A 26822-nucleotide genomic window follows, 5' to 3' on the forward strand; every position below is an offset into this window, starting at 1 on the left:
CTGGCTAGGTAAGTCTTGTGGTCTGACAAACAAAGAAACAGAAAGCAGGGAAGGGATGGAGGGGATGAGCAGACATGCTGCGCACAACTCAACAATTAAATAAGATTAAATAAATCAATATATAGGAAACACTGGGTTACTGTATGAAGCACGTGCATGTGCCCGTGGTCTCCTGATGGGAGGGGTGTGGGACAAAGTGTAGAGAGCTGCAGGAGGTCGTATTTTCAACTTCTGCCAAACAAACACACAAGAGTTTTCATTTTCACCTTTCAAACTTTATTAATGTGTTTGTTTTGCTGGGGGAAATGGGCTGAAGCAACGGGTGGAAAAAAAGCACGGACTGTCAGATCCTCTGTTGGCCATCAGCTCTCTGTGAGCTCCAGAGTCCTTTTCAAACAGGCAGAGGTTTGACAAGAAGCAGGACTGCTGCCCTCTGGGAAGGGAAGAATCGCGTGTGAAGGACAGGAGGGCAGTTTTTAACACAGTGAGATGTAACTGAGATCCATTATACCCTCAACCACAGGGCCATTAAAATGAACAGTAGGTCGTATAAAGCACCCGGTGAGTGTCATGATTTCTGTTCATTCGCACTTGTGTGGGCAATTAGTTTCATGTGTGATGCTATTAGTTAGGTATGGGAGTTACTACTGTGGTGTTAGTGCGCAGCCAGTGGGAGAAACCTCAATGTCAGAGAATAGTAGGAATGCACTTTATGGAGGAGAAAATCTTGTCACTGGGGCAAGACATATTACAGGCACACAGAGGGTACTGTCGTCATTGTAGTTAAGTTTAGTCCTCTTAAACTCCACGTTAAAGCAGCTACAAGGAGTTTTAACTGGTTATGAAACAGTCTATTCATTACTTATGCCTCTGTATGACCTATATAAGCAAATGAAATCAGTAGCATCAAGACTGGCCACTTCTATATACTTATTGTTAATGCCTGTTGTAATGCCTAGCTAAAAGCAAACAAGATGAGATTTTCTTTTAACTGGTGAGTTATATAAAAATTCACCCCCGTACAGATGTCATCAACAGGAAAATTAGCCACAGACACCAAAATCGTTTTTGCACCAGGCTGTGAACGTGTTTATTTCTGCTGTAAAGTTGGATGTTTAAACATGGGGGTCTATGGCCTCAAGTGGCTATTTGCGGAACTGCAGTTTTTGGCACTTCTGCTTTGGCTTAATTTTTAAGCCCTGTAGGTTGCCACATGAAATATACATCACATCAGCATTATGCCTCCTGCAGACAGCTGTGTTTAAAAATTGAACGTAGCGTTAGTTCAGGCAGCTCACATCCCAGCTACATCAGCTGAACTCCAACAGTCCAATCAACTGATGGAGCAGCTGATTGATGGAAAGGAGTCAGCTGATAGATCACATGATTCCTTTCTATGCAACCAATTGGTGAATCTCATTCATGGCACCCTATTTAAACTGCTCTGGCCTGCCTACTGTTGCTGCTTCATCTGCAAGCCGCTTTGCAACCTGCCTCCACCCCAGTTCTTCCTTTTTATGTTGTGTCTGACTTATCACTGTCATTTCTGTTTGTCATTGATGCTGCTCTGTTCTTTTCCTTTTGGGTCATTCCTCCTGCTCTCCCTGCCTTAAGTGCAACACACACCACCACCGGCGCGGCGCTGTGGCCGTCAAGTCCCGCCCCCCGACACACACTGGCAGCGGCGCGCAGCGGAACCGTTAACGTGTATTTCCCACCCCAGCCCTCTAGGTGGCTGTACCTACACTAGTTGCCAACGGTTGCCAACTGCTAGTAACGGAAAAAGAAGAGGAAAAACTTTGAGGCAACAGCAACTTGGATTTCACGGGTGAGTTTCTTATCAGAGTCGTCTTATTAAAAATTTGAAACAACCGGTTTTGATACTACGGCAGCCGAAACGTACATAAAAGGCTTTTCTCGCAGCGCCGCCATGAGCGCCGGCTGCGCTGGAAATAGAGCAGTGGGCTGAAGCAGAGCGGCGCGGCGCGTCGGCTGGCGCCAGTGTGGGTTGCTTCATAGAATATAATGGAGGCAGGCGTTTTGACGCGCGGCGTATGGCGGCGGTGTGTGTTGCACTTTAGGCTTTCCATGTAGGCGCATGGAAGGGCAGGGAGGTGTGCTCTCTCTGCCTCAGGCTTTCCTCGTATGCTTATGGAAGGGCAGACAGGTATGCTCACTCTGCTTTATGGCTTCCCACATAGGCGTGTGGAAGAGGCTTTCTGCGTAGGCCCGACGAAAGGTGGAGAGGCCCCAAAACAGAGCCATACTGCCACATATAATACTGCAAATGGAAATAGTTTTCTTTGGCTTAAGTGTTCCAGAATGAATTAAAAAAAATAGTCCTCAAAATAAGTTGTGTCTTTGTTTCACTTGCTTCCAAGAAAACAACCAAAAATACACATGCTCACTATCTTTAAGACATTTGGCAGTGGTGCTCATGGGAGATGGTCTTCATTCGGGGACATACTACCACCTTTGTCCACAGGGTTCACCAAACTCAACAAGTTCCTTGTAGTTGCTTTAATGTGAAGACCACGGTCCTGGTTCAGCAATGGAAAATGGTGCTAAACCATGAGCAATTAACTTAATGTCTCAGTAATTCCCTAATTTTAACAAGGTGCTGTTGTGTAAGTTGCCTGAAATAGCCATCATTACACTTCAGCAGCCAGGAGTGGATCTGGTGGGGAACACAAATGAGAGACAATCACAGATATCTTCAATGTCTGTCTCGTCTAAAGTCTAAAATCTTGCAAATGTATTAGCCAGTATAAATTAGACAGCCATGTGCTTCCTTTGATTGACATTAAAGAGGCTGCCTGGGTGCGTCTTTTCACAGAGATCCACAGTGCTCCCCTGTTGCTATACAAAGTCTTGGCGTTGAGCACTTCCTGTAACACTTGGTAGCTATAAATCAACATGCATTAAGAGCAAAGAGATGTGCAAAAAACATTTGCATACATTTTGGTGGTGTCAGTATTGATTTATAACACCCAAAGTGATGCTGCCAAACTGTACTTCATAAAGTAAACATATTCAGTTTGCTGTAAGGACAATAAGAGCAGCAGATGCGTGGAAAAAAGAAGCTGCAGCCAGAGAATATTTGACATTTTTGCTTAATAACGACTTAAACAATGAATCCACTACCAAAATATCAGCCAATTATTTTCCCTTAGTAGACAAATAATCAATGAATCATTTCAGCTCTGGTTAATATGACTCACATTTCAAAGACTGTTGCAAAACACTGTGAAGCCTTTGTAGCAACACCAGCCGCACATACCAGGTAAATTGCACAACTCTGCAAAATGATTTCATATTGAGCACCCTGCAGTTGTTCCCCTGTGTTGTTCACTTTCACACGAAGACTTTATGTAACATCAGATGTTGTCAGCGCAGACTGACGGTGCAGTTAGCGCACCAGAAGTATCTCAAAATGTCTAACAGGAAATGATTCAAGGTGTGAGCCGGTGTGTATCAGTCGGGCTGTGAGTTTAAAACACTGTTGCCAATTATGAGTGTTAATCAGAGATGCACACGAGAAACACTGAACACAGGTTGTTTCATGAAGTCAAGATGAAGGATGCTGCTGTAGGTTTCTCTGTATGGTTTAAGGCAGGTGTGGCGTAGAGCAGAAAATGTAAGCTCCTTTTGTCGTTGCCATGCTGAGTTGTTTAACGATAAACAATGCAGGCAAAACCTCCTCTCTGCTGGCACCGTTAAAGCCAGTCCAAACTGCAGAGGAGTGAAATAAAACCTGCTATAAAACCAGCGGAAATTTGGCACAGATAGATTTGCCAAACCCCTCAGCTGGCCTCACAGGGCTTCAGCCGTGAGACCTGAATGTGGAGTATTGTTATTTTACTGTCGACTAATTACTCTGGTTCCTGTGTGTGTGTGCGTCTGTGTGTCAGGATGTGTACACAGGAAAGTGTTGGTACTGTACTATGACTGTGTGTATTTACTGTACATGTGTGTGTATAAGTGTGTGTTGAATGAATTCATCTCTCAGCGTTGGCTGAAAAGACCTACTGCTTGCACACATCTCGTCACAGCATTCAGTTCTTTACCTGCACGATACAACTTAATTACAATCTGCTGCGTCAGCCCAGTCACCAGAAGAAGAAAATGTTGGCACTGTATGTTTCTGCAAACCCTGAAAATGTGATATTTCATATGAATCATATCAACGTTTCTAAAGTGACGTAGTATATGAGCTGACTGTCAGTGGGAGGAGGAGGAGATGGTGGATGGCGTGACATCTGGGTGAGAAAGCTGCCAATGGACAACTGTTCGAGACCAACAAACAATAAAACTGCATTTCCAGCAGCTTTTTAGCCACTAAATGTGGTTGGTGTTTTTTACCAAGACATCACTGCGTTTCCTGCCAGTTAGCTGGAAGCAAAACAGGACTTACCACAGGGCTGTAGGCTACATAGGAGTCTTAAAATATCATCTTGTTGTGTTATTGGGTGCTGGAATATGAGTCATGAGTCATTAAATCTGAACACATACCAGCCGCCACCGCCCGTCAACACGAACAAAGACAGCTATGGTTAAATGTGATAAGACCAAAGGACTGGACGGAGGCCATCATCAAAAATGCTCACATGTGCAGCGCACACTTCATATCAGGTTAGGGAAAAAGTATTTCCTGTTGTAGTGATGAATAACGTTATGTGTATTACGGGTTATCATGTCCACCTCATCAGAAACTGGGGAGGGATTAAGAGGAATATTGGATTTCTCTGGAACGCTAACTTTTTAGCACATTAGCTAACATTAGCTTTAATAGCAAAACAAACTGGAGGAAACTGTTCCAAGAGTCGTTCTCCTTTGTAAGATTGGCTTCCTGTGACATCATCCATCCACTGGTCTAGTTGGTCAGTGTTTACTTATTCAAGCAACACTTGCAGTCACGGAAAGTGAGTGGGGTCTGCCCATTGGTCCAACAGCCCATTATTCCGACATCTCATTGGTCCAACCATATTAAACCCGTTGCTCCGAAATCATCATGATGCCCTGTGGTTAAGGTCTGGTTAGGTTTAGACACAAAAACCACTTGGTTAGGGTTAGGAAAAGATCATGGTGTGGGTTAAAATGAAAAAGAAAGTGGCAAACACATAAGCTGTGAGCCTGCTCCACCTCAAGCCTTTCCCTGCTGACCCAGAGCTGGTCGCGGTGCACCATCAAGGCAGAAATACGCCCGCTGGGAGCCGTTCAGCACCGCGGAGAGCTCCCCACACAACCCCGACCCCAGAGTTGATAACAGGAAGTTATGGTGTTACACTCTCTCCTCTCTATGACACTTGTATCTTGACCAGTAGCCTACTTTTGTTGCGTTTGCTGATCCTCTATGGTACACAAATACAGTATAGCCTAGTATAATCACATATTGGAACAACGGGACATCGGACTAATGTGATGTCGGACCAATGGCATGGACCTGAGTGAGTGACCTGACATGGTGCGTTCGTAAATTCAGTCTGATGCTTTACACTAAAATGAGAGCCCTGTTGGTCGAAGAAACAGAGTGTTATATTTCTATACGAATTGACGAACAGTTAAGTTAATCACACATTCACTCCACTCTGCTGCTCCAAGAGTGCGGTGCTTTGGATAATGGATAACGATCCATTCAGTGTTACGAATTCACAAACAGTCCAGGAATGAGTATTTCTTGAGTATTTCTGAATGCACCACTCACATCACCTTCCTCCATTGTCCAAAACAAGCAAACAGATCTTGCTAGCTAGCGCTTGCTAATGTTGCTAATGTTGCTGTTTTGCCTCAAGCTAAGCCCCGCCTACCAAAAATGTCATATGGTGTGTCTCAAATCACATACTTCTGTGTGTACGCTTCCGTGTAGTATACGATGTGCACTGTGTACTCATTGGCGTAGTGCGCGAATTTCAACAGGGTAGTGTTGTCTCAAACCAAACACTGCCATTGTGCACTCACCGGAAATGACGACCGCAAATTAGCTAGTTAGCAAAGTAGCATTAGCATTTGCGTTATCGTTCGCGGTACCAAATCATTACAGACTGCTAAATTAACCCAATACACATACTGCTGGCTTATACCCGACAACAGTATAGTGGTGCTTATTGCAAAAAACACATGTATTTGTACAATGCAGTGACGTCCACGGTCGCACAGCCAAGATGGCGACCATTGAGGGTGAGAAGTGTCCATAGTTCCACACTCAACTTTTTGACTGTTTTGAGTGCACCATCCGGGTACTCATAGTGCACTGCATTTTTCCATACTTCTCAGTGTGAACGCACTTATGCACTCAAAATATTAAGGGTAAGTACAGAAGTACGCGATTTGAGACACAGCAATACTGTTTACTAACAGTAAAAGGGACTATTGGCTTTTGTGACTAAACCTAACCACATGTTAACCACAGTCCTGCTGAAACAGTAAATTTCAATCTACCCACCACATATTAGCATACAAAGGTAATGTATCCATGGTTTGCAGAAACAGACAATGGCAACATTTTCCTCTGGTGATTGGGTTGGTTGTGTCGTCTCTTGAAGTAATCTGTTTTTAATAGGTTCCTTTTTCATTAGTGGCATCGGAAAAAAATACAGAAATAAGACACTAGTTTGTCCATCAATTCATCTGACAGTCCCAAACAAGATAAACTTAAGGAGCTACTGGCCTGACTGCCATTTTGGATATTAATGGTCCTCATAAGATGAATCCCAGTGTTTCTGGTGACCTCCCCGACCTTTACTGTGGTGTCAACATCAGGTAGGAATTTCTGCTCATACAAACTCAAACTCAAAATTATTAAAATTTGATGAGTCTGTTTTAACTCCTATAGAAGATAAACCCTTTTGATTTGACGAATACATGCAAGCCTGTCTCCTGAAATTTATGTTTATGTACAACTAAATACTTTTACCTAATAGCGTTTTGGAGAAAATGTAATTCCTCCATGGAAAGTTTTCCCAGTCCACAAACTTGTACCGCACAGACGTCATAGCGAGGTGTTTGGGGCGGATGGTACAAAGCACAGAGCTTTGACAATGGAAACACTTTGGTTGAGGTCAGGGAAATATAATGATTTTGGTTAAATACTGAAAAAGAAAACACATCCTGTCTCATGTCCAGCCAAGACCACAAACTTTCCCCAAACCTTAACCAAGCACTTTGAGTTCCTAAACACAACCTTAAAAAAGTTAATCAGGCTTTAGTCACCACAAGTGGATATACTAGGGAAACAAACATCGTGTAGATACACTGACCACAGGTGGGACTACGTCATTGTTTGGGAAATCACAAGTGGGTCTCGAGTCTTTGCACTCAAGTTTCATGTCTTAAACTCTGGGTTTCCAGTCCTAAACAAGTCATAATTCAATCTTCACCAGATGTAATGTCATTTGAACAAAGCAATAACATATTAAATTTACAAAAACCATGACTTCTTTTTTAAATATTTGGTTTCTAGTTTAATATACAGTACAGGCCAAAAGTTTGGACACACCTTCTCATTCAATGTGTTTTCTTTATTTTCATGACTATTTACATTGTAGATTCTCACTGAAGGCATCAAAACTATGAATGAACACATGTGGAGTTATGTACTTAACAAAAAAAGGTGAAATAACTGAAAACATGTTTTATATTCTAGTTTCTTCAAAATAGCCACCCTTTGCTCTGATTACTGCTTTGCACACTCTTGGCATTCTCTCCATGAGCTTCAAGAGGTAGTCACCTGAAATGGTTTCCACTTCACAGGTGTGCCTTATCAGGGTTAATTAGTGGAATTTCTTGCTTTATCAATGGGGTTGGGACCATCAGTTGTGTTGTGCAGAAGTCAGGTTAATACACAGCCGACAGCCCTATTGGACAACTGTTAAAATTCATATTATGGCAAGAACCAATCAGCTAACTAAAGAAAAACGAGTGGCCATCATTACTTTAAGAAATGAAGGTCAGTCAGTCCGGAAAATTGCAAAAACTTTAAATGTGTCCCCAAGTGGAGTCGCAAAAACCATCAAGCGCTACAATGAAACTGGCACACATGAGGACCAACCCAGGAAAGGAAGACCAAGAGTCACCTCTGCTTCTGAGGATAAGTTCATCCGAGTCACCAGCCTCAGAAATCGCAAGTTAACAGCAGCTCAGATCAGAGACCAGATGAATGCCACACAGAGTTCTAGCAGCAGACCCATCTCTAGAACAACTGTTAAGAGGAGACTGCGCCAATCAGGCCTTCATGGTCAAATAGCTGCTAGGAAACCACTGCTAAGGAGAGGCAACAAGCAGAAGAGATTTGTTTGGGCCAAGAAACACAAGGAATGGACATTAGACCAGTGGAAATCTGTGCTTTGGTCTGATGAGTCCAAATTTGAGATCATTGGTTCCAACCGCCGTGTCTTTGTGAGACGCAGAAAAGGTGAACGGATGGATTCCACATGCCTGGTTCCCACTGTGAAGCATGGAGGAGGAGGTGTGATGGTGTGGGGGTGTTTTGCTGGTGACACTGTTGGGGATTTATTCAAAATTGAAGGCACACTGAACCAGCATGGCTACCACAGCATCCTGCAGCGACATGCCATCCCATCCGGTTTGTGTTTAGTTGGACGATCATTTATTTTTCAACAGGACAATGACCCCAAACACACCTCCAGGCTGTGTAAGGGCTATTTGACCAAGAAGGAGAGTGATGGAGTGCTGCGGCAGATGACCTGGCCTCCACAGTCACCGGACCTGAACCCAATCGAGATGGTTTGGGGTGAGCTGGACCGCAGAGTGAAGGCAAGGGGGCCAACAAGTGCTAAACACCTCTGGGAACTCCTTCAAGACTGTTGGAAAACCATTTCAGGTGACTACCTCTTGAAGCTCATGGAGAGAATGCCAAGAGTGTGCAAAGCAGTAATCAGAGCAAAGGGTGGCTATTTTGAAGAAACTAGAATATAAAACATGTTTTCAGTTATTTCACCTTTTTTTGTTAAGTACATAACTCCACATGTGTTCATTCATAGTTTTGATGCCTTCAGTGAGAATCTACAATGTAAATAGTCATGAAAATAAAGAAAACGCATTGAATGAGAAGGTGTGTCCAAACTTTTGGCCTGTACTGTAATTTAAAAATACTGTGACTTAACTTAATCATAAAATAAAAAGAGCTGACATGACATCGTCATAGCATATATCACAATTAATAATCGCCACAACAGAATGAACTTTGTATGTTTCTGACTTTTATGATTATATTTATCTCATGTTGTAAAATGTCAACAACTTTTTCTTCCTGGATTGGCTCAGGGGAAGGTGTCAAATACTTTCAAGTCAAAAGACACAAGTCCAAGTGAAGTCCTGAGTAATACTGTTAGTATTTAAGGCCGACAAGTTGCAGGTCTTTTCTGATTCTGTAAAGTCGAGTCTAAAGTCATCAAATTTGTGACTCGAGTCTGACTCGAGTCCAAGTTGTGTGACTCGAGTTTGCACCTCTGCTATGGACATAATGAAACTTTGCAGGTCATTAAAAATGTTTCCTTAATACATTAATAAAAACATGTATTTGAGGGGAAAAGGTTGACCCATGACCTACTCTCCTTCTCTATCACTCAAAATCTTCTTAAGTCCACTAACGGTCACACTTAAAAAACAGCTAAATAATCAATTTGCTTATAGAGGATGGAAAATGACTTAAGAATAAATACATAAATAAATACATAAATAAATAATCAAATAAATATGATATAAATAAGTAACAAATAAATACAATATAAATAGGTAAATGAACAAATCAATAAAAGAACAAAAGAATAAATAAATAAGTGAATGAATGAATAAATAAAAATATAGAAAATAAATAAATAAATGCATAAATAAATGTTTAAAATTAGATAATTAAAAAAGGACATAAATTAATAGATAAATTCTTTCGATCTATTTCTACATTTTTTTTCCATCCGCATTTATTTATTTCTGTATTTCTGTGTCTGTATGCTAATGAGATAGGAAGTTTTAACCTCAGTCTAAATGTAGACATACATTTAAAGTATTTATTTATCTATGCATTTTTTTCCTTTACATATTTAATGTTTTAAGATGTTGTTTTTTTAAAAATGTATTTATGTATGTATTCAATACTTTTATTCATTTACTTATTTATTTGTGCATTATTTAATTTCTGTATGTTAGCGTTATTTATTAAATTTATATTTGTATGAACTCATTTGAATATTTATTTATTTAATTCTTTACATATTTAATGCTTTATGGATTTTAAAAACATATGCATGTGTTCAATATTTTTTATTATTTTTCATTTATTTGTGCATTATTTAATGTCTATTATTTTAGCATTATTTATTCCAATATATTTATATGTATTAACTTATTTCAATATTTATTTATTCATTTTTAAAGCCTTTACATGTTTAATGTTTTATGAATTTTTTAAAAAAAGAAATTATGTATGTTTAATATTTTTATTCTTTTACTTATTTACTTATGCATTTTTTTAATTTCTGTATTATTTTAGCATTATTTATTGAAATATATTTATATGTATTAACGCATTTGAATATGTATTTATCTATTTTTAAATTCTTTACATGTTTAATGTTTTATGGATTTAAAAATAATCTGTATTTCAATAATTTTTATTCTTTTACTCACTTATTTTTATTCCTGTATTGTTTCAGCATTATTTATTAAAATGTATATTTGTATTAACTTATTTGAATATTTATTTATTTAATTCTTTATATATTTAATTCTTCATGGATTTTAAAAACATATGAAAGTTTTCAATATTTGTATTATTTTACTCATTTATTTGTGCATTATTTAATTCTTATTTTTATTTTTATTCCTGTATTGTTTCAGCATTATTTATTAAAATGTATATTTGTATTAACTTATTTCAATATTCATTTATTTATTGATATTTAAGAAATTTTTCATCCTTCATTTTTGCAGTCATGTTGTGAGGTGTAATAAACAGCATGGCCTCTAGGGAGGCTGTAGACTTATAGTTGTTTGGGTACAACTGGCCCACATTGTGGAAAGTGTTTATTTAAACCTGTTGTGTCTCAGATAGATCAAAGAGCTGGCAGCTAGGACATGATGCAGCATCTAAGGTGTGTGTCTGACAACATCTAGTGAGGAACAGAACGAGAAAAGAAGCTGGAAAACAGAACTAGATACAAAAAGAGATAGATATTGTTGGTGTTGAGGCGTAGTCTAGGCATGTGGTGTCCTCACTGATTAAATTAAGTGTAGATCTGCAGTTCAGTAAGTTTTCTGTGAGCAGACTCGACTGTGCAGACGTGAAACACACAGCGCTCATACTGCATGGCCTCTGAAATATGAAGCGGTGCAGTCGACTGTCAGCCGTGTTTACGTTGGTGGTTTCCTAGCCTACAGAGGAAACAGTCAGTGAGTCACACTTGTATGCTGACAGACTGGAGCTGTTATGTAAAGTCCCGAGAATGCAGGTGTGAACGCAGCGAGCCGGTCGCTGTGAGGGAAGGTGCAGGGAAAGACGTATGAGCCTATAACCAAATCAGATGGTGATATGTGTGAAGTCATTACAATCCCCAGAGTGAGGCTGCTTATCGTCTAATCAGCAGCATCTCCATCACACCTCCGACACTACACCTGTTCTGTTGGTGAGTCACCAGTGTGCCACAAAGACGTGAACACGGGGTTGGAGTAACCCACATTATGCAAATTCCAGTCCAAATCAGGAAGATCAGATCAGGAAGATTAAAAACATATTTTCATGCTGACGGAGAAGCATTTGGATAATGACTTGCTTTGATGCTGAACTGCAGTGACAAGAAGAGAAACTGAGATCATGATGTCGCCTCAGGCTCAACACAGGGGGCCATGAGGGGGCATCACCTCCCCCACATGCACCCTGTGTTTGTATCTGGGAGGGCAGTGTGGTCCAAATCCTGCTGTTCACACCGTCACATGCAAAACCTCACAAAGGTCGGCTGATGTCATGTTGTGACTGTTTACATTTCTTGTGGGAGAGTTGTGTTGTGTTCAAGTTTTCATGCCATCTGTCTCATGAGCCTGGTCCAAGCCACCGCTCCGACTTACAGCTGTTCCTGCTGAAGTGATGAAAACCTGGGGGTCTGTCACAGAGAGGGCCAGTTTGTGTTCCTGCCAGTGGTGGAAGAAATATTCACATCTTTCAGTGAAGTAAACGCAGCAATACCACAGTGAACCACAATGAATCTTCATTTATGAGTGGACAGATTTGGGATCTACTGACAGTACTAGTGAGGCTGGTTTTTTTAAAACAAATTAATAATGCCACCTGCTGGTGAAAAGATAAAACTACACACCAGGCAGGGATCTAGTTTTACCTGGTTATTGTCTTCCCCATAAAATAAAATAAAATAAAATAAATCAAATAAAGTAAAATCAAATCAAATAATAATCTCAGTGGGCGCTCTTAAAGATTCATTAAGGATAAGGGTAGAGTCCATGACCAGAATCAGAATTACAAGAATTAATATAAGTTTGATTACTGTGGGGTAAAATTACATTTTGGCACACAAGTATTTTATTCTAGATTTAGAAATTATTAGTCAATAAATCAATTACTCAATCAAACATAAAATTAATTATCAACTGTTAAGGTCTCCTGTTGTGTGCCGAAACCAAGCGGAACTACTTTGATAAATGCTTCATGTTTTCAAGCAAACTATGTTATTAGCTGATTTTCCCTCTTTAATTCTGAGGATTTTGAATTTTTGTAAAAGACTAGATAAATATATTTGAGTTTTGGACTGTTGATCAGATAAAACAAGTTACTTGAATATGTCACCTTTGGCTCTGGGGAATTGTGATGGGCATGTTTCCCACAATTATGTTAGAATCTTTGACACTATGACATTTTATTGACAGTGCTTAAATTCTTCCAGTTCTTGTTCTTCCATTTCTAGTTCTTCTTCTAGTTCTAGTTCTTCCTTTTCTAGTTCTTCTTCTTCCAGTTCTTCTTCTACTTCTTCTAGTTCTTCTTCTTCTACTTCTTCTTCTACTTCTTCTACTTCTTCTAGTTCTTCCTCTTCTTCTTCTTCTTCTTCTTCTTCTTCTTCTTCTTCTTCTTCTTCTTCTTCTTCTTCTTCTTCTTCTTCTTCTTCTTCTTCTTCTTCTTCTAGTTCTAGTTCTTCTTCTACTTCTTCTAGTTCTAGTTCTTCTTCTACTAGTTCTGGTTCTTCTTCTAGATCCAGTTCTTCTTCTAGTTATAGTTCTTCTTCCTCTAGTTATAGTTGTTCTTCTAGTTCTTCTTCTTCTAGTTATAGTTCTTCTAGTTCTTCTGCTAGTTCTAGTTGTTCTTCTTCTAGTCCTGGTTCTTTTTCTAGTTCTCCTTCTTCTAGTCCTAGTTCTTCTTCTAGTTATAGTTCTTCTGCTAGTTCTAGTTCTTCTACTTCTAGTTCTAGTTCTTCTTCTAGTCCTAGTTCTTCTTCTAGTTCTCCTTCTTCTAGTTCTAGTTCTTCTGCTAGTTCTAGTTCTTCTTCTTCTAGTCCTAGTTCTTCTTCTAGTTCTTCTACTTCTATTTCTCCTTCTAGTCCTAGTTCTAGTTCTTCTTCTAGTTCTAGTTCTTCTGCTAGTTATAGTTCTTCTACTTCTAGTTCTTCTTCTTCTAGTCCTAGTTCTTCTTCTAGTCCTAGTTCTTCTTCTTCTAGTTCTTCTACATCTAGTTCTCCTTCTAGTCCTAGTTCTAGTTCTTCTTCTACTTCTAGTTCTTCTTCTTCTAGTCCTAGTTCTTCTTCTAGTCCTAGTTCTTCTTCTTCTAGTCCTAGTTCTTCTTCTTCTAGTTCTTCTACATCTAGTTCTCCTTCTAGTCCTAGTTCTAGTTCTTCTTCTACTTCTAGTTCTTCTTCTTCTAGTCCTAGTTCTTCTTCTAGTCCTAGTTCTTCTTCTTCTAGTCCTAGTTCTTCTTCTTCTAGTTCTTCTAGTTCTCCTTCTTCTAGTCCTAGTTCTTCTTCTAGTTCTTCTACTTCTAGTTCTTCTTCTAGTCCTAGTCCTAGTTCTTCTTCTAGTTCTAGTTCTTCTTCTTCTAGACCTAGTTCTTCTTCTAGTCCTAGTTCTTCTTCTTCTAGTTCTTCTAGTTCTAGTTCTTCTGCTAGTTATAGTTCTTCTACTTCTAGTTCTTCTTCTAGTCCTAGTTCTTCTTCTTCTAGTTCTTCTTCTTCTAGTTCTCCTTCTTCTAGTCCTAGTTCTTCTTCTAGTTCTTCTACTTCTAGTTCTTCTTCTTCTAGTCCTAGTTCTTCTTCTAGTCCTAGTCCTAGTTCTTCTTCTAGTTCTAGTTCTTCTTCTAGTTCTAGTTCTTCTTCTTCTAGTTCTTCTAGTTTTAGTTCTTCTGCTAGTTATAGTTCTTCTACTTCTAGTTCTTCTTCTAGTTCTAGTTCTTCTTCTTCTAGTTCTTCTTCTAGTCCTAGTTCTAGTTCTTCTTCTTCTAGTTCTAGTTCTTCTTCTTCTAGTTCTTCTGCTAGTTTTAGCTCTTCTACTTCTAGTTTTAGTTCTTCTAGTTCTAGTTCTACTTCTAGTTCTCCTTCTAGTTCTTCTTATTATTATGTTGCTTAAATTGGTTTTGTGCATGAACAACATAATTAAATCATGTTGAGTTTTCTTTGATACATTATAGGGAGAGGTTGAATTATTCACACTGTATCCACTGTTTGTAGTGTCTGATGTGATGTGTAGTGTGTGTGGTTTTGTTGTTTGGATGAATGTTGTGTTTTGTATTTTTGTATTTATGTATTAATGTGGAGTCGAGCCTTTTTATGCCAAACAACGCAGGCTACGTCTTGAGACGCAGAACATATTTGTAAACATGACATAGGCCTACAGTAAATCTCTAAAAATCAAATATAACATATATATATGCACAAAACACACACAAGTGGTTTACTAAATTAGGTATAAAATGGAATAATTTGCACAAATTAATAGTTTTGTCTATTTTTTATTTTAGATGTGCTAATGTTTGGAAAAAAATTATTTGATCTGTTTGTTTTAATGTACAAAAAAACGATGGTAATATCTTCAATAATTTCTTTTTGTGGATGTAAAATTAGGCTGAAATAATTAAATTTAAACAGTTTTAACACAATGCATTTGGTGGTCAGCACATTCAGTTTGTACATGAAGTGGAAAATAATGAACCAAACACTACAAATTAAAGTAATGTGACAAGTAAGCACAAACCTCAATAATTTGTGTAATTGCACAAATTACATATTTTTAAGTTTGATATTATTTTAAGATATATATTTAGATCTAAATTTTTGAAAGCAGAATATAAGATTTAGCTAAAATAATGAGCAAATTAATTATATATTGTTCATTTTGTGAGAATTTTGGATAATTAAACAAAATAAAAGTCAGGCATCGATTAGACCTACGCAAACGTGTGACACTGCACCAAGCAAAGGCCCCCCAGCTCCTCTTACGTCATATTCAGTTGCCGGCTAGCGGTTATTTTTCGGGTCAGGTCGGAGGGTCTTTGGAGGACAGGTAATCATGGCCCTGAGGGTGGTCAGACTGGTCATCCCGTCGGGAGCAGCTGCTGTTAAAGCTGTGAACATTACACAGAAGGTGAGAAGAGAAAACACGCGGACACAGAGTTTCATTTGTTCTGCTGAGCGTGTCAAATTTACAAGGACAAGCTAGCAATGCTAGTTAGCTTCCTAGCCGTTAGCATCACAATCAGTCACCACTAGGCTACCTGCTGGTTTGTTTATGAGGTTCTTGGCAGGAGAGAAATGAGAAAACAAGTTGCCAGCACATATAAGTAAATGTTAATTATATTTATCGAGGCTTACGTGACGTTCCCAGGCAAACATGTCGAGATAACACCTTGTAATTATGCAGTTTGGTGAAGCTAGCCGGTCTCAATGTTGCTACATGCAGAGTTTTAATGGTACACCTGTCACGTTTAAGTTCTCATCAGCACCTTAACACTTTATTTTTAAAAAGTGTAATCCAGTGAGGTCACAACCAGCACCTATTGCTACCTTTAGAGACAAATGTAGTCAGTGTGTCTCTTCACGTCACTTTACCTTTTACAAACGTTTACCTACTGTTTTACAGCTGATGACACCTCTGTGCAGACATATTTACATTTATCATCATGCATATACATTTATTGCATCCTTGTTTAATACATGAAGTTTATTCATTTGCAATTACTGACATTTATATGAGTTTGCATTTTATTTTTGCTATGTTTTGTTCCTATTTTAACAAGCACTATTTATGTTTAGATTCTCGTTTTGTTTTTACTTGCATATTCCTTCCTTAGAAGTACAATGGTATGAGATTTTCTCGGTTCCATAACCGTCTCTGAAAATACCGTGGTTTCACGGTATCATCATATCACAGAATTTATATTATTATCTGTCAGAATGACTCTTAAAGGAAAGAAAACAGACAGCTTATTGTTGGTTGTACACACGTTTTATTACTATAACTGAAACCTTAAACCATTTTGTTAATGGAAGTTTGTGTCAAAAGTCACTGTTTTTAAAATATTTAAAATAAAAGGGACGTTCTCTGTCCAATTGCATTTTTAGAAAAAATATTGTAGATAAGCAAATGTACACAGTATGATAACCGTGAACTTTAATATCACGGTGTACCTTGAAACAGGTATATCGCTGCAATCCTAAAAGCACTAGAATTGAACTAAGGTGCGGTTAAATGCAGATATACTAAGCTGTCTGTTATTTAGGTACAACTAGAGCTGGTGTTCTCTCATTGATATAAATGAGCTGGACCAAATATTTGATTAAATTAGTCCCAGATTTATTGAATTTATTGCTCCGAGTGCAGATACTGAAACAACGAAATGCAGTTCAGCATCTAATCAGAAATGCTAAATGATAAGGAATAAATAGAATCTGAAATGAACAGCAAGGGGCATGAATATACTAGATATGGACAGTATGAGCATAGTTAGCAGTGCAGCTGTAGTATAAAGTAAATAGTGCAAAGTGTAATTACAGGTAATTCTAATATTATCAATTGATCAATTTCAGGGCTCCTCCATTGCATTAATGTTAGCTAGGTGCACCTGAAAAAGTAGCAACTTAGCGCTACCTATTGTAATCCATCATCACATGATCAGCCTTTTACCTGTGGTTTGTTGTTTGTTGAAAGCACCAAAAATTTAAAGAAAAAGTTATTTATTTTACTTGGGGTTGCTCCTTATTATTCAGGACTGATGTGTCTGTTTCTGTAAATCGATTCATATTGTGACAAGCAGCATTGGATGAGAGACAGGAAGCAGCTTACAGCGATATTAACCCTTTAATGACTTGGGCAAAAACACTATCATAACTATAGTAGGTGTGAAAAAATGCAACAGCCACCTTACTAATGGTCAAAACAATTACCGACATAAACCGCCATGTTCTGAACACATTACAAATACTAGCAAAACAGTAGCTGTTTATTCTGTTGCCTTGTCTTTTTCAAGGCTGGAATACCAACATAGTGCAGTGTGCAGATGTGTGAGGTTGTTGTTGATATGACAGTCACTTTGTCCCTTTCATCATTTGCAAATTTGTTTGTTATATGTACCCATGATGAAACCACTAAAGATATTAAAATGGTCAGGTTTCTCAAGGCCCTGGTCCTTGTGTCATATCTAGTTTTATTACCTGTAATAAGTTGAAGGGATGTTTCCAAAGTGTACATTCCCAGATAAACTTGAACTGACCTTTTCACAAACTAACTTCCTCGCAGTAAACCTGGGGCAGATTGGTGTTCCTGTGTAGAAATGCTGGGTTGGTTGGTTTTTCAGACCTCGGGCAAAATGGGTTTGGAGGGAATCGGACTTTGGTCTATATCAGCTCTGTGTTATCAATTAATTAAAGCTGGTGGGGTTTTTTGGTCATTCAGGCAGGAGTTCACACAAGCTCGGTGAAAAGCCTACGGTACGGCTGGTGGGCCTATGCGCTGGGTGAGAGGACGACGCCACGCTTTCAACAATACAGCAAAATCATCACCTTGGATGGCAACTTGGCCTCGGGGAAAGGAGCTCTGGCTCAGAAGCTGGCTGACAAGCTGGGTAAGTAACTCAGTATAGGGATGCTTCGCTAGAGAATCTCAGCAAGTGGTTCTCTCAGGTTTACAGTCATGTAGTGGATCAGTGAAGGCATTTACAGGCTAAAATGCTCAGTTCCTTCAATCATGAGGCTAAAATGGCTTAAATTTAGCTGATACTGCTCCCTGCATCAGAGGTTAGTAGTGATGTTGACATTTAGGAGTTTAAAAATCTGGTAATGTGTATTTTTTAAAATCATAAACACACGGCTTAAACAATTTTGACAAGGACCCTTGAAATTCGTTTATTAAAAATCGTGACAAAGATCTGCACAGAGCGGGACATTCATGAGTTCTCCCTGGTGAACAAATTAAAGAAAGGTGACACCATTTCTAAAGTGCCTTAGACTTGTCTCTGTCAGCTCCTGTTAACATTTATTGTTATGCAGCGGTCAATGTATCACTGCACACGATTGACATTTTGGGAAATATGCTTGTTTGTGGTCCCAGCGGGAGTTATGCCTACTATACACAAGAGACTTTGAAAAGACTTTTTGGAAGATGAAAGTCAGACACCCTCTCACACTTGAAGACAATGTAAGTTTTTAGTTACACACTTTAAGGTTTTGCAAAGACTGAGGATCTTGCAGCATCGCTATTTGCAAAACTACAGCTAGATTCCTTTTGAGATTATTTCCATCCTGCTCCTGGTGGAAAATGTTACACCAAACTCCCTTTAAGAAATATTATATTTTAGCAATTCTTGAAGTATCTGTAAAAACACATAACTCTAGAAACACAAGATAAAAGACGTCATATGTCGACAATATTCTTGTCAATGTTGGCATCAATATAATCCATAAAAATATTCTGGATTTGCGTACAAACTTAACATTTTGGAATTCGTCGCCTCAACTTGCTACCAGCCCCTGTTGGTTAGCTGTGTTGTAGTAGTGGGAGGAAACAGTGGGAATGAGAGGCGACGTGTTTTCAAAATTAAGATTTCTCACTAAAATAAGTGCTGGTTGGTGGATCAGATACACGCTGAATTAAATACAAACTCTTTCAGTAGTCTTTCAATAAAAAATGTTACATTTACAGCCTGTAAGGCGCGTCGTGGGAGAAATTGTTCCGACGCGTGTTCTGGTCAACAACAATAAACCAGTGTCCAATTGGTCAGGTTTCTTTGAGTGTGGTGACCCATTTATTTTAGCATGTGCTCACCTTCACACAGGTGAAACAATGTATGTCCATTATTCAGGTAAGTTTCCACTTACCAGTTTCAGAGTCCATCACAGGTAAATATCCATTCTACAGTTTCAGTTTCAGCCAGCTACAAACTCTTCATATTGCCACACTTGACACGGTCAAAAAACTGTTTGCTTCCCTGTCACACACCTGCTGCCCCTTACCTATATTACCTGTGTTTTCCTGTTCTAGTGTGCCACCCTGTGGACAGACAGTAAAACTGCATGTATTTATATGTAGTCATTATTATTTAAACATGAGTTAAAACCAATACAGATAATGTTATTGTGGGTTTGCTGCTTCCTGTTTGGTGCTGGAGAGAAGGCAGCCATGATTGTTGACAATATCCATGTCATTGAAGTTAAGTATTTGCATCAGCCATGACTAAAATCTTCCGATATCTATCTCCAGGGATGCTCTACATGCCTGAGCCTGACACTTACTACATAGACAAGATGACCGGGGAGAAGGAGCCACTTCCTGTTGACTTCAACGGGATGTGCAGCCTGGAGAAGTTCTACATGGACCCCAAAGCTGCCGATGGAAACAGCTACAGGCTACAGCTGTGGATGTACACCATGAGGCTGCTTCAGTATGCCGACGCCATCGAACACCTGCTCACTACAGGTATCAGTGACTCGGAGAGCTGAGTGTTCTGTCAGGTCATTTACAGCCAAAAACTATTAATCAAAATCAAGTTTGGGATATCAGCTGATTGATTTTAGTAGTAGAAGTTGGTGTATGACAAGATTTACAGAGTGTTAACAGGGTCATCCTGATCTTCTGTGTTTTTAAGGTCAAGGAGTGGTCCTGGAGCGTTCTCCCTTCAGTGACATGGTGTTCCTAGAGGCCATGTTCAAAGAGAAATACATCAGGAAGGAGTGTGAGTACTCAGGATGCACAAACATAATGCACAACCATTTAAAGTAATTATATATTTCAGTAGGCTTGAATATAAAAGCTATTGACAGGGATTTCCCAAGTCTGTTTTCAGATGTTAAACTTGGTCATGACGTGTATTGCGAAAAACAAATTATGTTCCACTGGTTACACATTGTTTAAAGAAATGCCCCGTGGCTTGCAGGTGTGCAGCACTACAATGAGATCAAAGGCATCAGCATCTGCGAGTTCCTGCCGCCGCATCTCGTCATCTACATCGACCTGGCAGCCGAGGAGGTGCAGAAGAAGCTGAAGCAGAGCGGCAAGGTAATGAGACACATTCACTGACGCCACGTGATGCCGTCATCTCCGTGGGAAACTGTAATTATGTCAAAACATCTCAGTTTCACTCATTAACTTTCAATAGAAGACATAATGTTCAATGTCAGCAGGTGAATAAACACCTCAGAGGAGCGGATACACTGATTCCAAATAAAATGTTGATATAAAATGCTAATATTTCAGGGTCACCAAGCCCTTAAATTTGGTAGCCAAAGTACATTTTTGATGTCCCTTGTGTAAAGTAATGTAAACAGTATCCTACAGAAAAGGCAATTTAACACAAATTTACATAGCCTTCCATAACTGTGACACTTCAATAAAACAAAAGACATCAACACAATGAAAATATCTTTGTTAACATATGATTTATTCTCTCATAGTCTCGTAGTTCATAGTCTGATGTTTCTTTACTTTGTTATTATCATTGATAATTGTAACTGGCTTAATAAAAACATCATTAACATGTTGAGGAAATAAATACTTAACAACAGAAACAGAAACTCTCAGTCCTGCTTTGTTTAGCTCTGTTAGTTGTTTGCTGTATTAGCTCTGTTAGCTCCACTGGTTCAGTTATCTCCATTAGCTTTGTTCACGCTTAGCTCTGTGGGTTTGGAGAGCTCCGTTAGCTGTTAGCTCTGGTAGTTCAGTCAGAGTGTTAAGTTCTATTAGCCTCATTAGATGTTAGCTCCGCTGGTGTGGATAGCTCTGTCAGCTGTTAGCTCTGTTGGCGAGTAGTTCGGTTAGAGTGGCTAGCTCTGTTAGCTCCATTAGCTGTTAGCTCTGTTGGTTTGGATAGCTCTGTTAACTGTTAGCTCTATTAGTTTGGTTATGTCTGTTAGCTGTTAGCTGTATTGGCTCCCTTAGCCTTTCTCGCTGGTAGCTCTAGTAGTTAGATTAGAGTGGTTAGCTGTGTTAGCTCTGTTGGATAGGATAGCTCTATTAGGTCTATTGGCTAAGTTAGCTCCGTTAGGTGTAAACTCTTCGAGCTCAGTTATTTCTCTTAGCTGTTAGCTCTATTGGTTTTTTAAGCTCTGTTCACTATTAGCCCGAGTAGTTCGGTTAGAGTGGTTAGTTCTGTTAGCTTCATTAGCTGTTAGCTCTGTTGGTTTGATAGCTCTGTTAGCGGTTAACTCTATTTCCGTGGTTATTTCTGTTAGCTATTAGCTCTATTGGCTCTGTTAGCTTTGTTCTCTGTTAACTGTTGTAGTTTGGTTAGAGTGGTTAGCTCTATTAGCTCCATTAGTTGTTAGCTCTTTCGGTTTGGATACCTTTGTTAACTGTTAGCTCTATTGGCTTAGTTAGCTTTGTTCAATGTTAGCTCTACTAGTTTGGTTAGAGTGGTTAGCACTATTAGTTCCATTAGCTGTTAGCTCTGTTGGTTTGGATTAGCTGGTAGCTCTATTGGCGCCATTAGCGTTGTTCACTGTTAGCTCTAGTAGTTTAGTTAGAGTGCTTTGTTCTATCTCAGTTGGCTCCATTAGCTGTTTGCTCTGTTAGCCAAACACACTACAGAACTCTGCTGCCCACCGGCTACTAACAGCTAGCTAGCTCTCCAACAGCATGAAGACATGCTCTGCTCAATTAAGATGGTCATTTGCTAAGTGATAGTTATTTATACATACAAAAATCCTGTTCATGCTGGAGGCGTCTCGGGGTAAATCTTTGTTCGCCCCAAACACATTTTCTGTCGCCCCGGGGACACTGTTAGCATCGAGCCCTGGCTCAAGAGAGAACTGAAAACTTAGTGACTGCAGGGGGCCACCTGCAGGCGATGTCTGGTGGCCTCAGAGTATGTTTTTGTGGCCAGGGGCTGTCGTGCCATGGTTAATGTTGAACCCTGGTATAAAGTTTCATATTATATAGTGTTGTGTTTTAATCTGGCTGGTGAATCAGTTAATCATTACCAATTATTAAAATGTAATCTCTGTATTCTCAGTCCTATCTTCAGAATGTGCCCCTGACGTATCTGAAGGGCATTGAGGAGAGCTACAAGAAATCTTTCCTGCCCCAAATCAGGTGAGAATTTGAAACTATGTAGAACAAACGTTTAACAGATTTCTGACAGCTGTCAAATTTAACATAAATCACATTTGATTCTTATCGTCTTACTTTTTTCTTTCAGTAAACAGTCGGAGGTGCTAGCTTACGAAGCAACCCAGGCCCAAGATGTTGAAAGGGTAAGATTCTTTCTCAGGTGTTTTTTGATGCCTAAAATCTATTTATTATTTTGTGTAGACGGCTTACGGGTTGTGTGCTGTCCACAGGTGGCAGAAGACATTGAGTATTTGAAGTTCGAGAAGGGGCCGTGGCTGGAGCAGGATGATGTCACCTACCATCACATGAGGATGCTGTGAGTTCTTGATTAATGTTATACGTTCCCACATTTAAATGCAAATTACACAGAGGAAGATCTTCAACAGGTGAAGTCGGATTCACAGCCTCAGCCTCCGCTTGTCACACTCATTATGGATAAATATGCAAAGCACCTGAAACGAATCACATGGAATACTTAAAATGCAGATTCCTCCTGATTGCCTTTTATACGCTGTATTCCTCCCATACATCAGCATACATCAGGACATTGCTGTGATCTGATTTTTTTTTCGGTGCCCTTTTGTCTGTGTTTCACAGTGTGGAAGACAAACAGAGGGTGGCAACACTGACCCACATACCAAAGTTTCTTCCAGAAATAACCATCGGAGCCCATGACTATGATGAAAAATACTACGCCTATAAAGCGGTATGTAGAGACAAGATGCTCGTTTGTTACAGTCATGAAAATGCCATTCCTAATATCATTCTCTGCTTCATTTGTGTCCATATGTACGTTATATTTAGACTTTATCTACTGCACGGTAACTCACAAGGTTTACCGACTAAACACTTGTCTTATATCAGACATGTTTTCCCCACATGTACGACATGCTAACGTTATTAGCATAAGCCTGTGACATTTTACATTGCATAAATTAGCATAGTGGTATTTTCTTCTACTCGTATGAAGGAACAACAGCAACATTAAACAAAGGTAACGTCACAAAATTAGGCTCCAGAATAACTCGCAAGGTTCATCTTCTTTTCCCACACATATACAATATGCTAATGTTATTACCATAAACCTATGACATTACCTGTTACATAAGTTAGCCTAGCAGCTAGCTGACGTTTTCTCTTCTCATATGATGCCAGGATAAATTACAAATAAGACTGAGATGCAATTTTAGGGGACCTCATTGTCTTGTCAATTTTTATCTGTGAAATAAAGGTACATGAAAGCTTCGTTTCCACTGAAGGAAATTGTTTCAGCTTACAATAATAAACAGGAGGTCTGTGACGCCACGACTTGTAGTTAGATTTTTGTGGAGGTGCACGTCAGGCTCGCTGTAGGTATGGCCTGATTGAATGCAGAAGTCTGGTTTTAGGCTTTGAGAGAGAGAGAGAGAGTAGCTCATGTTCACAAATGTTGATTATGGATTTATGGATGCCTTAAATGCTCCCTCAAGCACATCTCTTGAATTTCTGTACTGCTCTGCTCAGTATAACTAAATAAAATCTTCCACAAATTACACATTTAAACAGCTCTCAAATACAAAGAATGTCCCCTGGGATCTATATATATAAATCAACAGGTGATTCCTTCTTTTAGTAAAATCCTAAATGATTGTTTTTTTTCCACCTGGACCTTTATGCTCTGCCATTTCTCCTCTTATCATCACACTGTAACCTGTGACAGGCTGTTATGATACCACATCTATCACACAGTCACATATATGGAGTTTCTTGTCGAGCCGTGAGCATCACGTAGGTTTACATTACCAAAGGTTTATGACAGAATCACTTGGCGACACTGACTCCAGTGCGCGCACGACGAGAGAGGAGAGGTAGAGACGCTGTGCTGCTGCCAGAGGAGCCGCTGAATGAGTTCCCTCTGAGCGGTAAGTCACTAAAGAGTCTGAGAAGTCCGGGGCTGTTCATAAAACATTCAGGACGCCACAGTTTATTCCACACTGCTGAAGCTGCTCCTCTTTCTGGAACCACCGCAGAGTCGGTAATAACTTCGCTTTCAGCTATGCTTGTTGTTGCCATGGGTAACAGTATGACGTCAGTATGTCAACAAGGTGAAGTATCACGAGTATCACAATATGGATTTTTCATATCATATTAAATATTGTACTCGTGTTATTGTGAAGGAGATAATATGGCACACCCCTACTGCTCCCTCTTGTTTAGGGCTGGGCTGGGACGAGCTAATATCGACCGGTATATTGGTGCCCTAATGCTGATCCCACAGATCAGCTGGGATTGTCTCTAATGAGACACTGGCTGCTGTATAACAGTAATTAGCTGCGATGCAGACGTATGGCTTGCCCTTTTCTTTTATGTTTTGTCATTATCTGAGGATAAGTTGCATTATCTTGTGATGAGCACTTTATTGAAAATCACACCGAGGATCCCCGTCTCCATCCCCTGGTGTTCTCTATATATCGAATACTTTTATTTCTCTACCCTTTGCCACGTGAAGCCCGAGCAGCGCTGCCAGCGCCGTGGAACTAATTTCCTTCCGCTGAAATATTGAACGACTCGCGGTTACAAGAAGGCAAATGCCAGATATGGAATATTCTACAAGGCTTTTGGTATCATCAGTCTTGCAGGGAAACATTTGGGTATGACCTTTTCTGTTTATTGACTGGAGACTTTTTTGTCTCCCCTTGCTGCAAAAATCAGGCTGCGTAATGCTACAGGAGGCTGCGACCTGACATTTAGTTCTGAGCCCGGATCTCGGTGGAGAGAATGAGAACTGTGACACGTGGTGGCGTAATCTCCCCCGGCACACTTGAGTTGACAAAGTAAAGTCAAGGAAAGACGTTTGCGATGCTGATTTATTGCAGCTTCCATCAAATATATGAAAAAATGTATTTGACAGTCAGAAAACCTGAAGGTGTAACAAGGAGTGATGATTTTTGTTTTTTACTGACATTATTTAACCGATTATTCAGCTGTCAACAGTGAAGGATTTTCCGCTGATCAAACACAACACCTTCCTGCATTACTTGAGAATTAGATATAATTATATTTAGTGTTAAAATTTAACTCTGCAGGCAGCCCACTTACCTTAATTAGATGCTTTCAGCTGCTTCAGTTCCAAAGAGTTGCTCATTTTTCAACCATCCTTCTGCTTTAAATGTTCACGTCTTGTTCCTTTTAGTTTAATTGTCAATTTGTTTTGTCCTTGCAGCTCCCTGGGAAGAAGTACGCCTCTGGTTATAACGCAGATGTCGGAGACAAATACATCTGGCTGAAGTGAACGAGTCCACAAGTCTGTAACTAATTCAAGCCGAGTGAAGTCTGGACTGCTCGTCCGTTATTGATCCACTTGTCTCCTGCTGTACATCCTAAATAATATGTATGTATGAAAAGAATAAATTTTGAATCTACAGTGTCTTTTGTTCTCACTCTTCATGCCGGAGAGGATGGGAAGATAGGAACTTTGATGCATAGGATCATGAATCAAGCGTGGGTCACTTTAACATGCTGTATTATTGAAAAAAATGTGGGAATAGTGTTGGAAAAGTCTGAAAATCCAGAATGACCAACATTTATCAACTAAGATTGAGTTAAATGCATAAAACTGGTCCAATAAAGAGCAAAATATTCCATCTCATCATGAAATGTTTTTGCTTTTTCATCCTCACAGTCAACGATTTATCCTTTTTCTTTGATTAGATGTGTTTATAACAGTTTTTGTTTTGTATTGCCTGGTAGCACTTTTTTCTGTCAGTTGCATAAGCAGAAAAAATATTTTGGCACGTCTGTGAAAAAACATTATAGGTACGTATTTTGTTTTGTGTTTCAAAGTCTCCATATTCCATGATCTTCTTGTTCTCAGATCTACAAAGGAAACGCCACAATATTTCTGTTATTTATGAACATTTCTCTAAAATGCTCTTAGTATGTGATTTAACTGTGTTGAGCTCTCAGTAAAAAAAAACAAAAAAAAAAAACAACGTAAAACAAACAAACACCATCAAACAGTTTACATCTCACACGTCCTCGTACAAGCAGATTAATCTGCTCTAAAACCAAATCCAACACATGGTGACAAACATCAGAGTAGCAGTTTATCTTCCAATAGGTGGCCTGTGGTGGAGATGCTGCCAGCTGAACATCAAGGTGCATGTGGTGCAGCTGGCACTGAATGTGGTGACCATTTCATTGTAATGTAATAAATCTGCCAGCTCACGTTCCAGTGAAGACAGGACAGTCGTTCAGACCACTTGTCTGGTCTTTGGTTTTTAATCCTGTTTGTTGGAGAA

The 26822-nt window shown here is 39.4% G+C and overlaps 2 protein-coding genes and 1 long non-coding RNA gene across 3 annotated transcripts; 2 read left to right on the forward strand and 1 right to left on the reverse strand.

Moving 5' to 3' along the window:
- Window positions 1-299: 299 nt before the first annotated feature.
- LOC117248493 (uncharacterized) lies at window positions 300-15550 on the reverse strand. Its single transcript, XR_004500923.1, has 3 exons — window positions 15444-15550; window positions 12079-12141; window positions 300-433 (listed from the first exon to the last, which is right to left on the reverse strand). It is a non-coding gene; the product is annotated as an uncharacterized LOC117248493 (long non-coding RNA).
- Window positions 12833-14646, forward strand: LOC144466892 (uncharacterized). The gene is made up of 5 exons (XM_078174817.1): window positions 12833-12855; window positions 12978-13146; window positions 13557-13561; window positions 14187-14272; window positions 14636-14646. The coding sequence occupies exons 1-5, from the start codon at window positions 12833-12835 to the stop codon at window positions 14644-14646; spliced, it is 294 nt and encodes a 97-aa protein (XP_078030943.1).
- Window positions 15443-25945, forward strand: ndufa10 (NADH:ubiquinone oxidoreductase subunit A10). Its single transcript, XM_033613616.2, has 10 exons — window positions 15443-15588; window positions 17896-18064; window positions 19699-19914; window positions 20084-20170; window positions 20372-20493; window positions 22445-22524; window positions 22631-22685; window positions 22773-22858; window positions 23140-23248; window positions 25745-25945. Exons 1-10 carry the CDS (start codon window positions 15514-15516, stop codon window positions 25811-25813), a joined length of 1068 nt encoding a protein of 355 aa, XP_033469507.1. The 5' UTR covers window positions 15443-15513; the 3' UTR covers window positions 25814-25945.
- The last annotated feature ends 877 nt before the right edge of the window (window positions 25946-26822 follow it).

This window comes from Epinephelus lanceolatus, chromosome 14 (assembly GCF_041903045.1).
Source record: "Epinephelus lanceolatus isolate andai-2023 chromosome 14, ASM4190304v1, whole genome shotgun sequence".
In the NCBI taxonomy this organism is placed as follows: domain Eukaryota; kingdom Metazoa; phylum Chordata; class Actinopteri; order Perciformes; family Serranidae; genus Epinephelus; species Epinephelus lanceolatus.